The 17,310-nt window shown below is 49.5% G+C and overlaps 2 protein-coding genes and 1 long non-coding RNA gene across 4 annotated transcripts in view; 1 reads left to right on the forward strand and 2 right to left on the reverse strand.

The window, feature by feature from the left end:
• The window catches only part of LOC150052050 (uncharacterized), a 125,184-nt gene that overhangs the window by 93,983 nt on the left and 13,891 nt on the right, over positions 1-17,310 (reverse strand). The gene's annotated exons all lie outside the window — the stretch shown is intronic.
• On the forward strand, positions 20-11,483 carry Afmid (arylformamidase). Of its 2 annotated transcripts, XM_090351282.1 has the most exons (11): positions 20-99; positions 642-732; positions 4,888-4,992; positions 5,086-5,134; positions 8,301-8,386; positions 8,483-8,555; positions 8,702-8,799; positions 9,017-9,095; positions 9,176-9,317; positions 9,532-9,636; positions 11,278-11,483. In XM_090351282.1, exons 1-11 carry the CDS (start codon positions 67-69, stop codon positions 11,302-11,304), a joined length of 888 nt encoding a protein of 295 aa, XP_090207408.1. In that variant the 5' UTR covers positions 20-66; the 3' UTR covers positions 11,305-11,483. The 2 variants fall into 2 exon arrangements, with proteins under 2 accessions (XP_090207408.1, XP_090207409.1); XM_090351283.1 differs by lacking the exon at positions 9,176-9,317.
• Positions 4,729-17,287, reverse strand: LOC150052057 (uncharacterized). The gene is made up of 3 exons (XR_016538372.1): positions 17,034-17,287; positions 5,305-5,553; positions 4,729-4,933 (listed from the first exon to the last, which is right to left on the reverse strand). It is a non-coding gene; the product is annotated as an uncharacterized LOC150052057 (long non-coding RNA).

Genomic DNA, 17,310 nt, shown 5'->3' on the forward strand with positions numbered 1-17,310 from the left:
CCGCCCCCTCGCCGGGGAAGAGGAGGCGCCGGCGGCGGACGCGGCCCCGACCTTCCCTGGAAGAGCATGTCCGCGCCCTGGAAGGCCGCGTCCGCCGAGGTAGGCAGGGCGCGCGCAGCTCGGAGGGGGAGGCCCGGAGGCGGTCCAGGCCAGGCCTCCAGCCACCCACGGGCCCCAGCTTTGGACATTCGTGCGAACGTGTCCGAGTCGGTGCTGATGTCCTGGTCCGGGAGGCCCGGCCACTGCCTCTGAGTTTCCCAGGATGTGGCCGGGCCTGGCCCCTCCACACCCGCTTCCCTACTCATACCTCCTGAGTCTGAACCGCAGGCCCAGCCGCCCAGCCCTCCCTCCCCAGGCCTGCCCGTATTCTGGCTCTGCGTGGTGACAGGGCCCACCCTGGCACTCATCAAGCACCTTCGGACCTCATCTCCCCGAGGCTGGGTAAAGGCCGCTGGATCGCCTCCATGCCTTGGATCTGAAGCACAGTGGGGAGTAAAGGGGAGTGAGTGACCGTGCTGGACCTGGACAGGCTTGAGGTTGAGATGTCTCGCGAGTCTGGGGTCTTGGGGAAGAGCTTCCCTAGGCTGAGAGGGGCATTGGCCAGGAGCTGTCTCACGGGGGACTGTGTCTGTGTCCCTTAGGAGCTAGAGAAGCAGTACTCGCCCAGCAAATGGGTGGTCCGACTGGGAGCAGAGGAGGCCCTGAAGACCTACGTGCAGATGGGAATCGAAGGTACTGTGTGGTCTGGACGGCTGCCTTGGGTGACCTTTAGCTTGTGGCAATGGTTCAATGTATCAGGGCCAGGGATGAGGAGCCACTCACTCCCAAGCCTACACTGGGCAAGTCTCCTGTGCTCAGGACCCCTGTCTGTGAGGAGGAGAGGAGGCCCAAGAGGCTGGGGGAGGTCTCAGCCAGATCCTGAAGTCCACTTGGGAGGGTACATTTAATAACTACTCACTGGAGATGGGATGTTACTGCTGCTTTGAAGCAACACTTCAGGCTTTATTAGCATGTTAATTTTGCAATAGTGTTATTTTTACTCCTTTCCCTTCTTGTTGCTATTTTGTTTTTGTATTGAATTTGTTTTTCTTATTTTGGTTATTTTGGTCATTCTGGGCAATATGTTTATAGGCCCCACTTCTAGCCCTTATTTCTTATTTTAGTTTATTTTTCAGATGTCTTAACTATCCATCTCAGTCCTCCTAAACCTCAGCCTCCTGCATAGCTGACATTTCAGATGTGTCCCTCCATTCCCTTCAAGGTTGTGTGTGTGTGTGTGTGTGTGTGTGAGAGAGAGAGAGAGAGAGAGAACTGAGGCTTGAACTCGGCCTGGATACTATCCCCTAGCTTTCTATCACTTGAGCCACAGCTCCAACTTCTGGCCTTTTGCTGGTTAAGGCCATGGTAAAGCCAGCCCGGCTGGCTTTAAATCATGATTCCTCAGATCTTAGCCTCCTGGATAGCTTAGATTACAGATATGAGCCACTAGTGCATGGCTAGTTAAAATTCATTTTACAACAAAGAACATGTAATACATATATCTATATTAGTAAAGCTATATATAGATATGCATATAAGTATATAGATTTCAGCCTGGCATGGTGGCTCACACCTGTAATCCAAGCTACTCAGAAGGCTGAGATATGAGGATGGTAGTTCAAAGCCAGCCTGGGCACTAAAGTCCATGAGACTCTTATCTCCAATTAATCACTGGAAAAGGGGAAGGGGCCAGGAGTTTACCCTAGTGGTAAAGTGCTTGCCCAGCATGTACAAAGACCTGGATTTGATTCCTCGGTACCACATACATAGAAAAAAAAGCTGCAGGTGGTGCTGAGGCTCAAGTGGTAGAGCTCTAGCCTTGAGAAAGTCCAAGGACAGGGGTCAGGCCTTGAGCTCAAGCCCAGGACTGGCAGAAAAAAAAAATAGAAAAGGGGAAGTGGGGCTGTGGCTCCAGGGGTAGGGTAGTAGCTTTGAGCAGAAGAGCTCAGGGACAGTGCCTAGGCCCAGAGTTCAAATCCCATGACCACCCCCCCCCACACACAAAAAGTATATGCATTTCAGATGCAAATGGGTAAATACTACCCATTTTCTTCTGTGTTTCTAAATTCTGGGGTAGTCATGTTTCCCTAGAAGGATGGCTTGCAGGGGCTGGGAAGAGGAATGGGGAGTTAATGATTAATGGGACAGAGTTTCAGTTTGAGGGAGGAAAGTTCTGGAGGTAGAAAAGGCAAAGATTACCTACAATGTAAGTGGACATAACCTCACTGAATTTAAAACTGGTTAGGGGGCCGGGAGTTTGGCCTAGTGGTTAAAGTGCTTGCCTAGCATGCATGAAGACCCGGGTTCGATTCCTTGGTACCACATACATAGAAAAAAGCCAGAAGTGGTGCTGAGGCTCAAGTGGTAGAGCTCTAGCTTTGAGAAAATCCAAGGACAGTGCTCAGGCCCTGAGCAAAAAAAAAAAAAACTGGTTAGGGCCAGGAGTTTGTCCTAGTAGTAGAGTGCTTGCCTTGCATGCAGGAAGACCCAGGTTCCATTTCTCAGTACCACATACACAGAAAGAAGCCAGAAGTGCTCCTGTGGCTCCAAGGGTAAAGTTCTAGCCTTGAGAAAGCCCAAGGACAGTGCTCAGGCCCTGAGCTCAAGGTCCAAGACTGGCAAAAATAATAATAATAAAATAATTAAAAAATAATAAAACTGGTTAAAACAGAATGCTATATTTTCCCACAATTAAAAATCCTGTGCGTCACATTTGAACCCCATGGCAGCAGCACTCCAGGAGCACTGCCACTCTATCTAGCCCGTGCCAGTCCCCGTTCTTCCAAGTTCCGGCCATGGCGGTGTTCAACTCCAGGCGTGCCCTGGGCCCAGGCCAGAGTAAGGCCTGCTTGGCAGCCATACTCTGGAGTCTGCCAGCTCATGAAGCGTGGAGAGCTTCAAGCAGACACCCTAAACCCCAGCCCAGGCGGCGCAGTTCCTGTTCCCAGTGACGCAAGCCCTGCCTTGCCTCTTCAAGGACCAATCACCCGTGTGGATTAGTAGGTGGAACCTTGTGGTTGGCAGCCCCTTTGACTGTCCTGGCCTAACCGGCCTAGCTAGGCTAGTTGGCTCTGTAATTAGGATTTTCCCCTGTTTACCTCAAGGAAGGGGGACGGGAGAATGGGGGTGATAAAGAGGGAAAAAGCAGGCACACAAATACAAATGAAAACCCAAACCATATATATATATATATATATCTCATATGCATATATGTGTATGTGTGTGTACCTATATCTATGTAGAGAGAGATAGATGTATTTTTTCAGCCCATCTTGGAGCTTGAACTCAGGGCCTGGGTGCTGTCCCTGAGCTTTTTGTGCTCATGGCTAGCACTCTACCACTTGAGCCATAGCTCCATGTAGGCATTTTTGTGGTTAATTGGAGATAAGAGTCTCATAGACTTTCCTGTCCAGGCTAGTTCCAAACCTTGATCCTCAGATCTCAGCCCTCTGAGTAGTTGGGATTTATAGGCATGAGCAAACAGTGCCCGGCTTGTCATTTGAATGTGTTCAGTTTGGTAGCTTTTGTGCATTAGGTGCCAATCCTGAGGCTGTAACATTTTGTTGAAGACTCAAATGTTGCCAGATCAATCATGACCAGCTACTTCCTCAAACTTATTATCATTCCAAGAGGAACCCTGCATCTGCTCAGCAGTGACCTCTTTTTTCCACCTATTACCCCTGCTGCCTTTCCTTTGAGGATGTTCTCTGTAGACAGTCATACCACAGGTATCCTTTAGTGTCTTGAACTCTGGGCCTGGGCACTGTCCCTGAGCTCTTCAGCTCAAGGCTACTGCTCTACCACTTTGATCCAGAGCTTCACTTCAGGTTTTCTGGTACTTAATTGTAGATAAAAGTCTCATGAACTTCCCTGTGGGCTGGCTTTGAACCATGATCCTCATGGGTCTTATGGGTCTCCTGAGTAGCTAGGGTTACAGGTGTGAGCCACCAGTGCCTGGCTAGATTCCTTTTTTTATGTCCCAGTAATATCCGTTGAAGTATACAATTTGTTTATCTTTATATGTACTGGCTACTTTGGCTCATGAATATTCTAAGCAGAACCACTCTGCCGGATTTATGCTAATTTTGTTTGTTTTTTGGTCAGTTGTGGGACTTGAACTCTGGGCCTGGGCATCTTTTTTTTTTTAAGTCGGTCATGGGGCTTGAACTCTAGGCCTGGGCGCTGTCCTTGAGCTCCTTAGCTAAAGGCTACCACCCTACCCTTAAGCCAAACCCCACTACCTGTTTTCTGGTGGTTAATTGGAGATAGGAGTCTCTAGGACTTTCGTGCCCAGGCTGGCTTTGAACCGCGATCCTCATATATCAGCCTCCTGAATAGGTAGGATTACAGACATGAGCCACCACTGGGCTATACTCCCAGCCCAGTCTTCCTGAACTTTTTAAGGGAGGCAGATACTTGTTTCAAGAAAGCTTCTGGCCAGGAGTGGTGGCTCAGGACTATAATCCTAGATACATGGAAGGTATAGGAAGGAGAATCTCAGGTCAGTCTGGTCAGAAAGTTAAGTATAGGGGCCAGGAGCATGACCTAGGGGTAGATTGCTTGCCTAGTATGCATAAAGCCCTGGGTTTGATTCCTTGGTACCACATACTCAGAAAAATCTAGAAGTAGTGCTGTGGCTCAAATGGCAAAGCACTAGTCTTGAGCAAAAGTGTTCAGGGACAGTGCCCCAGGCCCTGAGTTTAAGCCTAGGACTGATTAAAAAAAAAGTATGTAAATCAAAAGAATCTGACTACATGGCCCAAGTGGTTAGGTGCCTACCTCACATGAGGCCCTGGGTTTATCTGCTGCCACCTGAGTTAACAGTGACTTGTCCATTTCCTGAGGCAGCTACCAGGAAAGCCCGGGCCACCAGGAGGAGCCAGCTGGATGTCCCCTATGGAGATGGGGAAGGGGAGAAAGTAGACATTTACTTTCCTGATGTAGCATTGGAAGGTGAGCCAAGTGGGCATTGGTCTGTTGCAGCCCCCAGGGCCCAGCCTTGCCCAGGACCCAGCCTTGCCCAGCGCCCTCTGTTTTTTCTTGCAGCTTTGCCTTTCTTGGTGTTTTTTCATGGAGGATACTGGCAGAGCGGAAGGTGAGCTTGGGGGGGGGGGGGGCAGAGGGGTGGGAGGCGGTTCAGATGAACCCAGTCTGCATCTCATAGGAGCAAGTTTACAATGTGGCCAGTGCTCTAACAGAAGTAAGAGGCCAATGGGCTCAAGGCTTTATCAAGTGTTTGTGCTTTTACCAACTTAAGTTCCTTACCCCTCATTGTGCGTGTGTGGGCTGTAACTCAACAAATTTCGTCCAACCACACAAGTGTACGTGCTCACACTGCAGAGTCTAGAAGTCAGGAAATGAGGGGCCACTGAGTCAGGTTGTCAGGGAGGGGTCCTTCCCATCCTCGTAGCTTCTGGTGGTCTCACATGGTCCTCTGTCTTCCCACAGCCATGGTGTCTGAGTCTCAAGTCTCCCGCTTTTTTCTTTTTCTCTATTGTGGTCATTCATATTTGCCTATAAATGTAGTCAGATTAACTGATTTTTCACTATCTTTCCTGGGGTCCCCGTACCTCTATTGTTCTCTTGCCTTCAGGGAACTCATCTTCATACATAGACACCATGGATTTCCATATTATAGGCCTCCGCCATTCTTCCTCCTCCCCTCAGATAGTCCTATTATACTTATGTTCTCTTCTTCCCCCTTATACACACACACACACACACAAATACGCAAGTATGTATCTTTTTTGTTGTTGTTGTTTAGTTGTAGGACTAGGTACTGTCCCTGAGCTCTTCAGCTCAAGGCTACTGCCCTATCCCTTAAGCCATAGCACCACTTCCAGCCTGGGCTGGCTTTGAACTGCAATACTCAGATCTCAGCCTCCGGAGTAGGTAGGATTACAGGAGTGAGCCACCTGCGCCCAGAGCAAGTATGTATCTTTTAATGTCTGTATTTTGCAAATGAATGGAAAAGATTTACTATTTAGCTTCTTTTTTTGAGGGGTTGTGGGGCTTAAACTCATGGCCTGTGGGTGCTGATCTTGAGCTTGTTTTTGTTCAAGGCAAGAGCTCTACTACTTGAGCCACAGCTCTACTTCTGGTTTTTGGGTTTTTTTGGCCAGTCCTGGGACTTGAACTCAGGGCCTGAGCACTGTTCTTGGGCGTTCCTCAAGGTTAGAGCTCTACCACTTGAGCACCATGTCCAGCTTTTTTATGTATGTGGTACTGAGGAATCAAACCCAGGTCTGGGTGTGTGCTAGACAAGCATTCTACCACTGGGCCAAACTCCCAACCCTACTTCTGGCTTTTTGATAATTAATTGGAGATCAGGAGACTCACAGACTTTCCTGCTGGCTTTGAACTTCAACCCTCAAATTTCAACTTCCTGAGCAGCTGGGATTACAAGCGTGGGCCACCGAGTGTCAGCTCCATTTTGCTTTTTGAGTTTGGCTAATCTTGTATGCAACTTCCTGCATATCTGTTCTTTTTTTTTTTTTTGCCAGTCCTGGGCTTGAGCTCAGGGACTAAGCACTGTCCTTGGACTTTCTCAAGGCCAGAGCTCTACCACTTGAGCCTCAGCACCACTTCTGGCTTTTTTCTATGTATGTGGTACCGAGGAATCGAACCCGGGTCTTCATGCATGCTTAGGCAAGCACTTTAACCTCTAGGCCAAACTCCCGGCCCGCATATCTGTTCTTTACTCCAGGATAATCTAATCTCAGAGTTCTCCTGTCCCTAGGCAAAGATCCTAACTCCAAATAAGGCTACCATTTACTAGGTCTCAAACAAGACTGTGGGTACACCTTTGTGGAGACATTGGCAACTTGCTGATTAAGGGAAGCCAGAGTGGCCAGGGGTCTCAAGGAGTCTGCTCATGACCTACAAGACACGGGGCTTAGGGCCTGGAGTTTGGCCTAGTGGTTGAGTGCTTGCCTAGCATGCATGAAGACAGGGGTTTGATTCCTCGGTACTACATACATAGAAAAAAGCCGGAAGTGGTGCTGAGGCTCAAGTGCTAGAGCTCTAGCCTTGAGAAAGTCCAAGGACAGTGCTCAGGCCCTGAGCTCAAGCCCAGGACTGGCAAAAAAAAAAAAGAAAAGAAAAGAAAGAAAGAAAGAAAGACACGGGGCTTGCAGTGCTCAAAAAGGAAAAGCGAAGACAGCTGCACGTGGCTTAAGCCTATAGACCTAGCTACTTAGGAAGCTGACTGACATCTGAGGATCACAGTTCAAAACCAGCCCAGGGCCCAGGGAAGGAAAGTCTGAGAGACCATCTCCAGTAACCCACCCCCAAAAAGGCTGGAAATGGAGCTGTGGCTCAGTGGTACAGCACCAGCCTTAAGCAAAAAAGCTCAGGGACAAAGCCTAGTGGTGAGGTCAAGCCCCAAGACTGGCACGCAGCTAAAAAGGTAGTGTTTGGCTCTGCTGTTCTGGTACTTTTGTAGGGAGTCTTGGCGTACTGAGTAGCTGAGATTACAGATGTGAGCCACTGCTTCTGGTCTAGATATTCACCTTGATAGCTATTCGTTACTTACTGCATGAAGAGATCTTTGCACCCTCAAAAACACAGAACATTCTAAGAGGACACATAGTTGGACATCAGTGGCTCATGCCTGTAACCCTAGCTACTCAGGAGGTTGAAAGCTGAGGATCAAGGTTCAGATTCAAAGCCAGTCTGAGCAGAAAAGTCCCTAAAGACTCTTATCTCCAAATAACCATCAGGGCCGGGAGTTTGGCCTAGTGGTAGAGTACTTGTCTGGCGTGCATGAAGATCTGGTTGGATTCCTCGGTACCACATACATAGAAAAAAAAGCCAGAAGTGGTGCTGTGGCTCAAGTGGTAGAGCTCTGGCCTTGAGGAAAGCCCAAGGATGGTGCTCAGACCCTGAGTTCAAGCCCCAGGACTGCCCTCCCCCCCCGCCCACAAAGAAAAGGCTATTAGTGGAGCTGTAGCTCAAGAGGTAATGAGTAGTCTTGGGCAAAAAAGCTCAGGGACAGTGCCCAGGCCCTGCGTGCAAGTCTTAGTACCAGCATCAAGAAGGAATTTACACAAAAAGGAGGAATTGAATTCTCTGGATTTTGCAGGTAAGGGAACCAGGCTTAGAAGTTAAATGAAGTCCTGGAGCTCCTCTGGCCAGTATATGAAACATGGGGTCACAGCCCCTCCCCCTTCCCTATCTTGATACTCAGTGTGTCCTGGACTTGAGGGGGAACAGGACCAAGGCCAAGTGGCCTCCAGCTGTCCCTTCTTTTGTCTTTGCAGTAAAGACGAGTCTGCCTTCATGGTGAACCCACTGACAGCACATGGGGTGGCTGTGGTCATCGTGGCTTATGACATTGCCCCCAAAGGTAATAAGGGTGGGCTCTGTGGCTTTGAGGGCCAGAGGGCACTGTAGGGAGAGAGCTTCCCAGAGGATCCTGACACCGTCTGTGTTCTTTGTTCAGGCACCCTGGACAAGATGGTAGACCAGGTGGCCCGCAGTGTTGCCTTTGTACAGAAGAGGTTTCCAGACAACAAGTGGGTATCACGTTGGTGTTCTGCTGGGCTGTGCCAGGCAGCTGGATACAGCCACAATGCCCCTTTGGCCTGTAGTCCACTGACAATGGGAGCCTCTGATGCCTTGAGAAAGTAACACAAACCTAGTTCTGTCTGTCCTATTCTAGAGGCATTTTCCTGTGTGGACATTCAGCAGGAGCTCAGCTGGCTGCCATGATGCTCTTGGTTAACTGGTCCAAGCGTGGAGTCACACCCAATCTCAAAGGTTTCTGTGGGGACTGCTGGCTCCCCAGTGGGCTGAGCATTTGGCATCTTCTCCAGGTCCTCATAGTCATAAGTGGCTTGATCCTGGGGCTTTGGGCTGCAAGATGAGTGTCTGTCTCCTCTCTGCCCCTTCCCAGGCTCGCCCCTCTAACCTGGCTCACCTGGTCCCATCTTGCTCTACTTGGTCCTAGGCCCCAAGACTTCCTTTACCTCTACAGGGTTTTTCCTGCTGAGTGGGATCTATGACCTGGAACCTCTCATGTACACCTCTCAGAACGCCCCTCTCCACATGACGCTGTGAGTCACCGGCTTTCTGCCTTCCCTATCCACCTGGGGGTTGGCTGAGTCCCCGGTCCTGACCCCTCCCAACACACCAGGGAGGATGCTCGGAGGAACAGCCCACAGTGGCACCTGAAGATGGCCCCACTCGAGCCTATGAATTCTGTCTGCCCCGTGCTGGTGATTGTGGGTCAGCATGACTCCCCAGAATTCCACCGACAGTCCAGGGAGTTTTATGAGGTACTTCTAGCATCTGCTGCCAGTCAAGGGTCATGTGACCTTATTAACTTTTCCCATTATTTTGCCCAAAGGGACCTGACCTTAGCCATTCCCTCAACAAATACTTCCTGTGTCCCAACCTTCCGCTAGGCACTGTGGGAACTATCTCCCCACTCCCACCCTCCCCTTTCCCACCCCAGTCTCACACTGCCTTGCCCTCATCTCTCCTGTCCAGACACTGTGCCAAACAGGCTGGAAAGCCTCATTTGAAGAGCTGCCCAGCGTGGATCACTTTGAAATTATTTGGAACCTTGCCCAGGAAGATGACAAGGTCAACCAGGTAGGGCCAGGTCCTCCCATGTCACCCCCACAGGAGGAACCACCTCACTTCTGGCACCCAAAAGGTTGGGTGTCCTGATGAGAATTCAAAGTCCTCTAGGCTTCCTGGGCAACTTTCCCTGCAGGTAGGCAGTTCAAGGCCAGTCTAGGCTACATTGCAAAACCCTATCACCAAAGTTAGAGGGTAAATGAGAACAGTATTTGCTATGAACCTGGCAAATTTAGAATTAATCTTTTGTCTTTTTTTGTTGTTGTTTGTTTCTGGGAAAAAGGCATTTGGTTAGTTTTTCTTTCTCCCCCCCCCACCCCCACCCCCAGCCTACTGTGTATGTGGCACTGAGGAATCAAACCCAGAGTTTCATGCATGCTAGGCAACCACTCTACCACTAAACCACATTCCCAGCCCCCAGCCTACTACTTTTTTTTTTTTTGCTTTTTTTTTTTTGCCAGTCCTGGGCTTGAGTTCAGGGCCTGAACACTGTCCTTGGACTTTCTCAAGGCTAGAGCTCTACCACTTGAGCCTCCGCACCATTTCTGGCTTTTTTCTATGTATGTGGTACCAAGGAATCGAACCCGGATCTTCATGCATGCTAGGCAAGCACTCTACCACTAGGCCAAACTCCCAGCCCCCCAGCCTACTACTTTTTATTTTGGGGGGAGCCCAGTCTTAGAGCTTAAATTCTGGACCTGGGTACTTTATCACTTGAACCACAGCTCCATATCTGGCTTTGTTATTGTTGGTTACCTGGAGATAAGAGTCTCATGGACTTTCCTGCCCAGGGTAGCTTCAAACTGTGATCTTAAGTCAGTCTCCAAAGTAGCTAGGATTACAGGTGTAAGCTAGAGTGCACAGCTTCCCTCCAACCCCTACCCTTCCTGCTCTTGAAGTCTGGACCTGGGTGTTGTCTCTGAGCTGATCTTCAGCTCAAGTGAGCCACAGCCCCATTTCCTATTTTCTGGTGATTAATTGGAGATAAGAGTCACATGAACTTTTTAGTGCTCAGGCTGACTTTGAACCTTGATCCTCAGATCTCAGCCTCCTGAGTGGCTAGGATTATAGGCATGAGCCACGTGCCTGGCTTTTTTTTTCCCCAGTCCTGGGCTTGAACTCAGGGCCTGAGCACTGCCCTTGGGCTTTCTCAGGGCTACAGCTCTACCACTTGAGCCACAGCACCACATCTGGCTTTTTCTATGTATGTAGTACCGAGGAATCGAACCCAGACCTTTGTGCATGCTAGGCAAGTACTCAGCCACTAGGCCAAACTCCCCCCATTAAAACTTAAACCCTAAGGCCGGGCATGGTAGCTCACGCCTATAATCCTAGCTAAGATCTGAGGAACAAGGTTCTAAGCCAGCCCAGGACCTGAGACTCATCGCCAGTTAACCTCTAGAAAATGGGAAGTGGGGCTTGGCTCAAGGGTAGGGTGGTAGCCTTGAGCTGAAGAGCTCAGGAGCAACACCCAGGCCCAGGGATAGGGCAGTAGCCTTGAATTGAAAAGCTCAGGGACAGCCCCCAGGCTGAGTTTAAGCCCCAAGATCCACAAAACAAACAAAAAACCCCTTAAATCCTAAGAAATAACACCCCATTTCTTTAATCTGTCATTCTAATTCCAGGGTTCTCTTGTCTTTCCTTCTACTGTAGATCATTTTGAAAACCATCTTCCAGTAGGGCTGCAAGCACTCTGCACCCTAGAGAGCCTTCCCAGGTAAAAGGACAGCGCTGAACTGGCTCTGATGTTCTGCCCACTGCTGTGAACTTGACTTATGCTCTCCAAGTCCTCCCTGTCCGCAGCCTGGAAGAGCTTCAGGCAGCATCTACAGTCCTAGCTAAGATGCCTGAATCCACCACTTGGCCATGTCTGGCTTCTCTGCCTACTGACAGGGTGTGACAAAATGACTTCTCTCTGAATTGACCTGTGGAAGTTATCAATACCAAAAATAGACTGCTGGGGCCATGAGGAGGCTGCGTGCTTGCTCGGCATGTGAGGCCAAGTTCCATCCCGAGCACTAGGGAGAGTAGTCACAAGAACAGCCTCAACCTAGGCACTGGTTGCTCACACCGTAATCCTAGCGACTGAGCAGGCTGAGATCTGAGGATCACAGTTTGAAGCCAGCCTAGGTAGGGAAGTCTGTGAAATGATTATCCCCAATTAAGCACCAAAAAGCCAGAAGTGGAGCTGTGGCTCCAGTGACAGAGCACTCTTCTTCAGCACAAAAGCAGAGACAGCACCCATGCCCTGAGTTCAAGCCTCACGAACAGCACAAAAAAAAAGGAGCCTTCACACCTGTGTGTCTCCAAACTACTGCCAAGAAGTTGGGTCAATAGCATTCCAGACAAGACAGCCACCAAGGAGGAGTGTGACATGCTCTCTCCACCAGACCCTGGCTAACTTCTGTAACAAGCCCTGTCAGCAGTGGTCTTTGATTTCAAAGAGCTGGAGTGAACCAGGTGCCTCGGTTCATAATTAATCCCAGCTTCTCAGCAGGCTGATATTTAGTGGATCATGGTTCAAGTGCTGCCAGGACAGAAAATTCCAAGAAATTCTCTGAAATAACCAGCAAAAAGTTAGGCTAGAAATGAGGCTTAAACTGGCCTAGAGGTAGATTGCTTCCCTAGCATGCACCAAGACTCAGGCACACAGAAAGCCAGAAGTGGTGCTGTGGCTCAATGGTAGAGTTCTAACCTTGAGATAAACCAAGGACAGTGCTCAGGCCCACCAGACTTCAGTCCCCAGGACTGGGGGGCGGGGGAAGAAAGAAATGAGGCTTAAGTGGTAAAGTGCAAGACTAACAAGTGTAAGGCCTGGAGTTCAAACTTCAGTGCCTATAGTGCTGGTGTGGAGTCTTCCTGTCTTTTTTTTACAACTGGCTCTCCTGTGAACCTGTCACCTCAGTGTCCTGGCCTCTGTCTTCTGGCTACAGAAAGGGGCTCTCCAGGAGACCCAGGTGTCAGCAGGCAGTGGTGTCAGCCATGTCTCAGCTCTCCTGCCATAATTACAAATTACATTTGTAATTTCATTTTTGCTTTCATGCAGAGGTAGAGCCAAATCAAACTGCTTTCTGTTGCTGGGCATGCCAGAACTGCTGGAAGCGCTTTGCCTGCCTAGGACCCTGAACCCGCCCATGGATTTGTTCCTGACACTTGACTGTACCCCAACTCCTGGGCCTTCTAGGCTTCCTTCTGAGGCTTCATTTGTTCAGCTATAAAATCATCTGGCAAAAAAAAAAAAAAATCATCTGGTAGGCACACCAACAAAGTCTAGTATGAGGACATAGGTCTCACCACATAAAGCAATTTAGTTGCTGATGACTGAATAAACAACACGGAAATAAGTCCTAGACCTTGGATAACATAAATCTGAACCCTTTCCACAGCTCTTTCACTGACTTCCCTCAGAAGGGTGCCAAGACTTCGTTAAAACCCAGACCGTGTAGCAGGGACTTTGGCCTAGTGGTAGAGTGCTTGCCTAGCATGCACAAAGACCTGGGTTGGATTCCTTGGTACCATATATATAGAAAAAAGCCAAAAGTGGTGCTGTGGCTCAAGTGGTAGAGCACTAGTCTTGAGGAAAGCCCAAGAACAGTGCTCAGGCCCTGAGTTCAAGCCCCAGCACTGGCAAAAAAACAAAAACAAAAAAACCCAAATCATGAAAACCCATGGAAGGAAAAAACCCAAGAACTCTTAGGAATATCTTACAAGAAATTGCTGACCTCAAGGGATACTCCACCTCCTTAGACACAAGTGAAAACTGTTGTGTACTCTCTGATAGGCAAAGATCAAAATTGATGTTGCTGGGTTCTGTGGGTAAACAAGATCTCTGGGAACATCAAACAGTCTTGACTTTTCTGCACTGACAATGGCCAATAGAAGCAGCACAACTCACACTACCCCCTCCCCCCCTCTGGTGTAGTTTTCATTAGTCTCCGAGTTAAAAAACCTGGTGGTTGAGAACTATGGCTTGGGTACTGAGAAGGAACCACATTCTGGACTCCTGGTGTGAACAGAACACCTTAGGACATACAGCAGTATCTCACTGACACATAACCCCCTCTGCTTATAGAAAATGACAGCCCACAGCTTTCCATCCAAGGCTAAGCTCCTCCTATCAGTAAGGAGGAGGAGTTGATGATGCATAACCCACTCTGGAAATGAGTGACACATAAGCCACTTCCCCAGGGCTGACTACCTCTGTGTTCTCAGATCCCAGCAGAGGCCTGAGGTCTTGGGACCTCCATCACAGAGCTCTTTCCTGAGCCTGCCCACTGTCCTCTCCAGAGAGGGCATTTCTGCTCTGCTTTGATTTAGCATCTTTCTCCAGTGAGACCAAGAATTTTCTGGCTGAGACCTAGGGGCCCAAATCCACTGAGAGATTCACAAAATAACAAAATTTCTTATTCTGAGAAATAAACTGAAGCTACCGGTTTCTTATCAAATTCATGTTGTTGCCAGATGAACAAAAACGATTTGTAACAGCTAAAGCTGCACAGTAAATGTCTGCTAAACTTGATACAAGCCTCAAATGTTTTCTTATTTATTTTTTGCAGGTTGTAGGGCTTGAACTCTGGGCCTGGGCACTACCGCCCTAACCCTTGAGCCACAGCATCACTTCCAGTTTTCTAGTGGTTAATTGGAGGTAAGAGTTTCAGGGACTTTAGTACCCAGGCTGGCTTTGAATTATGACCCTCAGATTTCTGCCTCCTGAGTAGCTAGGATTACATGTGTGAGCCACTGTGCCAGGCATGTTTATTCTTTGCCAGTTCTGGATGCTATCCCTGAGCTCCTTTTGCTCAAGGCTAGGACTCTACCACTTGAGCCATACCTCCACTTCTGGCTTTTTGGGGTGTCTAACTGACGCTAAGAGTCACAGCCTAATTTAAAAAAAAAAAAAAAAAAGAGTCACGGCCTTTCCTGCTCAGGCTGGCTCCCGAGTGGCTAGGATTATAGGAATGAGCCACTAGCACCTGGTAAACCTCTTACCAATATTATGTTACTGTTGTATATAAGTAACTATATATATATATATATATTAATTTAAGGATCTAAGCCATTGAAGTTTTCAGTAAAATAAAAACTTTAAGATGAAAAAGTTCTGGAATTTACTTGTATCAAAACAGGAAATGACCACAGAAATCCACTGGCTCAATGGGAGATGATTTTGGATGGTAATTTTTTTCAATTAATGTCATCAGTACTAGTGGGTGCTAGGGAGGAAAGGGTCAAAAAGGTGTTTTTGATTATGGCTAAGATGGTTGTAATTTACACAACCTCTTTGGAGGAATCTGGAGGGAAATGGGTTAAGGTCAGCAGGCATGTCAGAGTTCTAGTTCTCTGAGGTTTCCTGCTACCAGAGCAGTCAAGTACCAAACAGAGTATGTACAAATATCTGCAAAGACATACAAGTTGCTGAAGCTAGATGCCAGGGCCTCACTCCTGAAACAGGATGAAGTTAGAAACCTGCCAGGGCAGAAAAGTGCAATTGCCAAAGGAAAAAAAAAAAAAAGGTGGGCTAGAGGATGTCTTAAGTGGTACAGTACCAGCCATGATCCAAAAAGACAAGACCACAATGTTGGTACAAAAAAAAAACTCACTTTGGGAGGAACTCAAGCTAGAGGTTCTGAGTGACATATTTTTTCCTAGCCAGGAACTCACGATGATGCTCAAGCTAGGCTCAAATTCTTGGTGCCAGTACTGGGAGTTGAACTGGTATAGGGCACATATGCTGTCTCTCAGCTTTTTCACTCAAGGCTGGAGCTTTACTAACACTTGAGCCACTGGGTTTTTTGGTAGTTAACTGGAGAAGGGTCTCACAAACTTTCCTGCCTCGGCTGATTTCAACGTATAAAACAGCACCCAACTGAGCTTGAATTCTTGATCTTCCAGTCTCCACCTCCTAGCGTGTGGACTATAGCTATGTACCACCATGCTTGGCTTTTCATTAGACAACCTCCCCCCCGCTGTGTTGACATGCTTTATTTTTGTATTTTTTGGCCAGTCTTGGGGCTTGAACTCAGGGCCTGGGCACTGTCCCTGGACACATTTTTTGACCAAGACTAGCATTCTAGCATTCTAGGTGAGCGCTCTATCATAGGCCACACTCCCAGCCCATGGGACATGATTTACTCTTATAAAACAAGACATTTTTGTTGCTCATAGAACTGAGCAAAATAAAATTCCATTTATTGTTGGGTAACAGTGTTTCATATATATGTCAAACAGGCCCCCAACCAAGTAAGATCTTTACTCATTTAACTGTTTCCTAAAACCCAACTGGTTTATGTAAGTACACACACAAAAAAAGTGACAGGGAACCGTCAATGCTTGGGGAAATTATTTCATATCCCTTGATGAAACAGCACTGAGTCCCTTACAGAGCTCCCTATTTCATTCTGGGCAAAGATGGCTCATGCCTATAATCCTAGCTATTGAGCAGGAAAGACCATGAGACTTTTTTTGGGGGGAGGGAGGTCGGTCCTGGGACTTGGGCACTGTTCCTGAGCTTTCGTGTTCAAGGCTAGCATCCCAGCCAGAGCTCCACTTCCGGTTGGGGAATGGTTCAAAGCTTTGAGCCATGATGCTCAAATCTCAGCCTTTGGAGTAACTAAGATTGCAGGCCTGAGCTACTAGAGCCTGGCCTGAGCATGGGACACTTTTGTTTTTGTGGGTCATGGGGCTTGAATTCGGCCTGGGTTGCTGTCCCTGAGTTCTTCACCTTTACAGCCCTACCCCTGGACCTGGGCCTTGTCCCCAAGCAGTTCAGCTCAAGGCTATCGCCCTACCTTTGAGCCCAGCCCCACTTCACGCTTTCTAGACGTTAACTTAAGAGTCTCAGGTCTTTTGTGCCCAGGCTGGCTTTGAACCTCAATCCTCAGATCTTAGCCTCCTGAGTGAGCCACTGGGCCCAGCTAAGACTTTCTCTCCCGCTCCGCCCCCCCAAGTCCTGGGGCTTGAACTCAGGGCCTGAGCACTGTCCAAGGACACATCTTGCTCAAGACTAGAGCTCTGCCACTTGAGCCACAGCTCCACTTCCCCCTTTTTCTGTCTATGTGGTTCCGAAGAATCGAACCTGAATCTTCGTGCAGGCTAGGCAAGCACCCGACCACTAGGCCACACTCCCGGCCCGACCCGAGGACTCTTCCTCTACAACTGCCCATCAAAAGGCCGGAGGCGGGGCTTGGGCTCAAGTCCGCGACGCGCAGCGCTCGGCTCCCTGGCCTCTCCGGGAGGCCCTTCCCCCGCCCTCCGTCCAGGCGGCCGCTCGGCCCCGCCCGAGGTCCACGGCATGGGAGCTACCGGAGGGAAGACGCAGGGCTCGGAGCGGCCCCGGCGCGGAGCCGCGGGCGCGACCCGCTCCTGCCGGCGGGCGCCTAAGCGCGAGGTCGGCCCGGCCCGGGCCTCACCTGGGCGCTCCCCGCTTCTCTTGGGGTCTCCTCAGGGTCCCGCTCCCGGCACGTCAGGGCGGCCACTTCCGGCTGGCGCGCGCGCCTGCGAGACACCGAGAGAACCGCGGACACCGCGTGCCGGGGGCTCACAGAGCAGACACGGCGGACACAGACGGCCCGGGCGGCTCCCCGGCACCGCGCGCCGGTCCTGAGGAAGCCGGGAGCCCTGGCGCCCGCGAGCCGCCCGACCAGCCGCTCCCACAAGTCCAAGCGCGGCGGCCTGGGGGCGGAGCGC

Source organism: Megascapheus bottae, chromosome 17 (genome assembly GCF_031878675.1).
Source record: "Megascapheus bottae isolate mThoBot1 chromosome 17, mThoBot2.hap1, whole genome shotgun sequence".
In the NCBI taxonomy this organism is placed as follows: domain Eukaryota; kingdom Metazoa; phylum Chordata; class Mammalia; order Rodentia; family Geomyidae; genus Megascapheus; species Megascapheus bottae.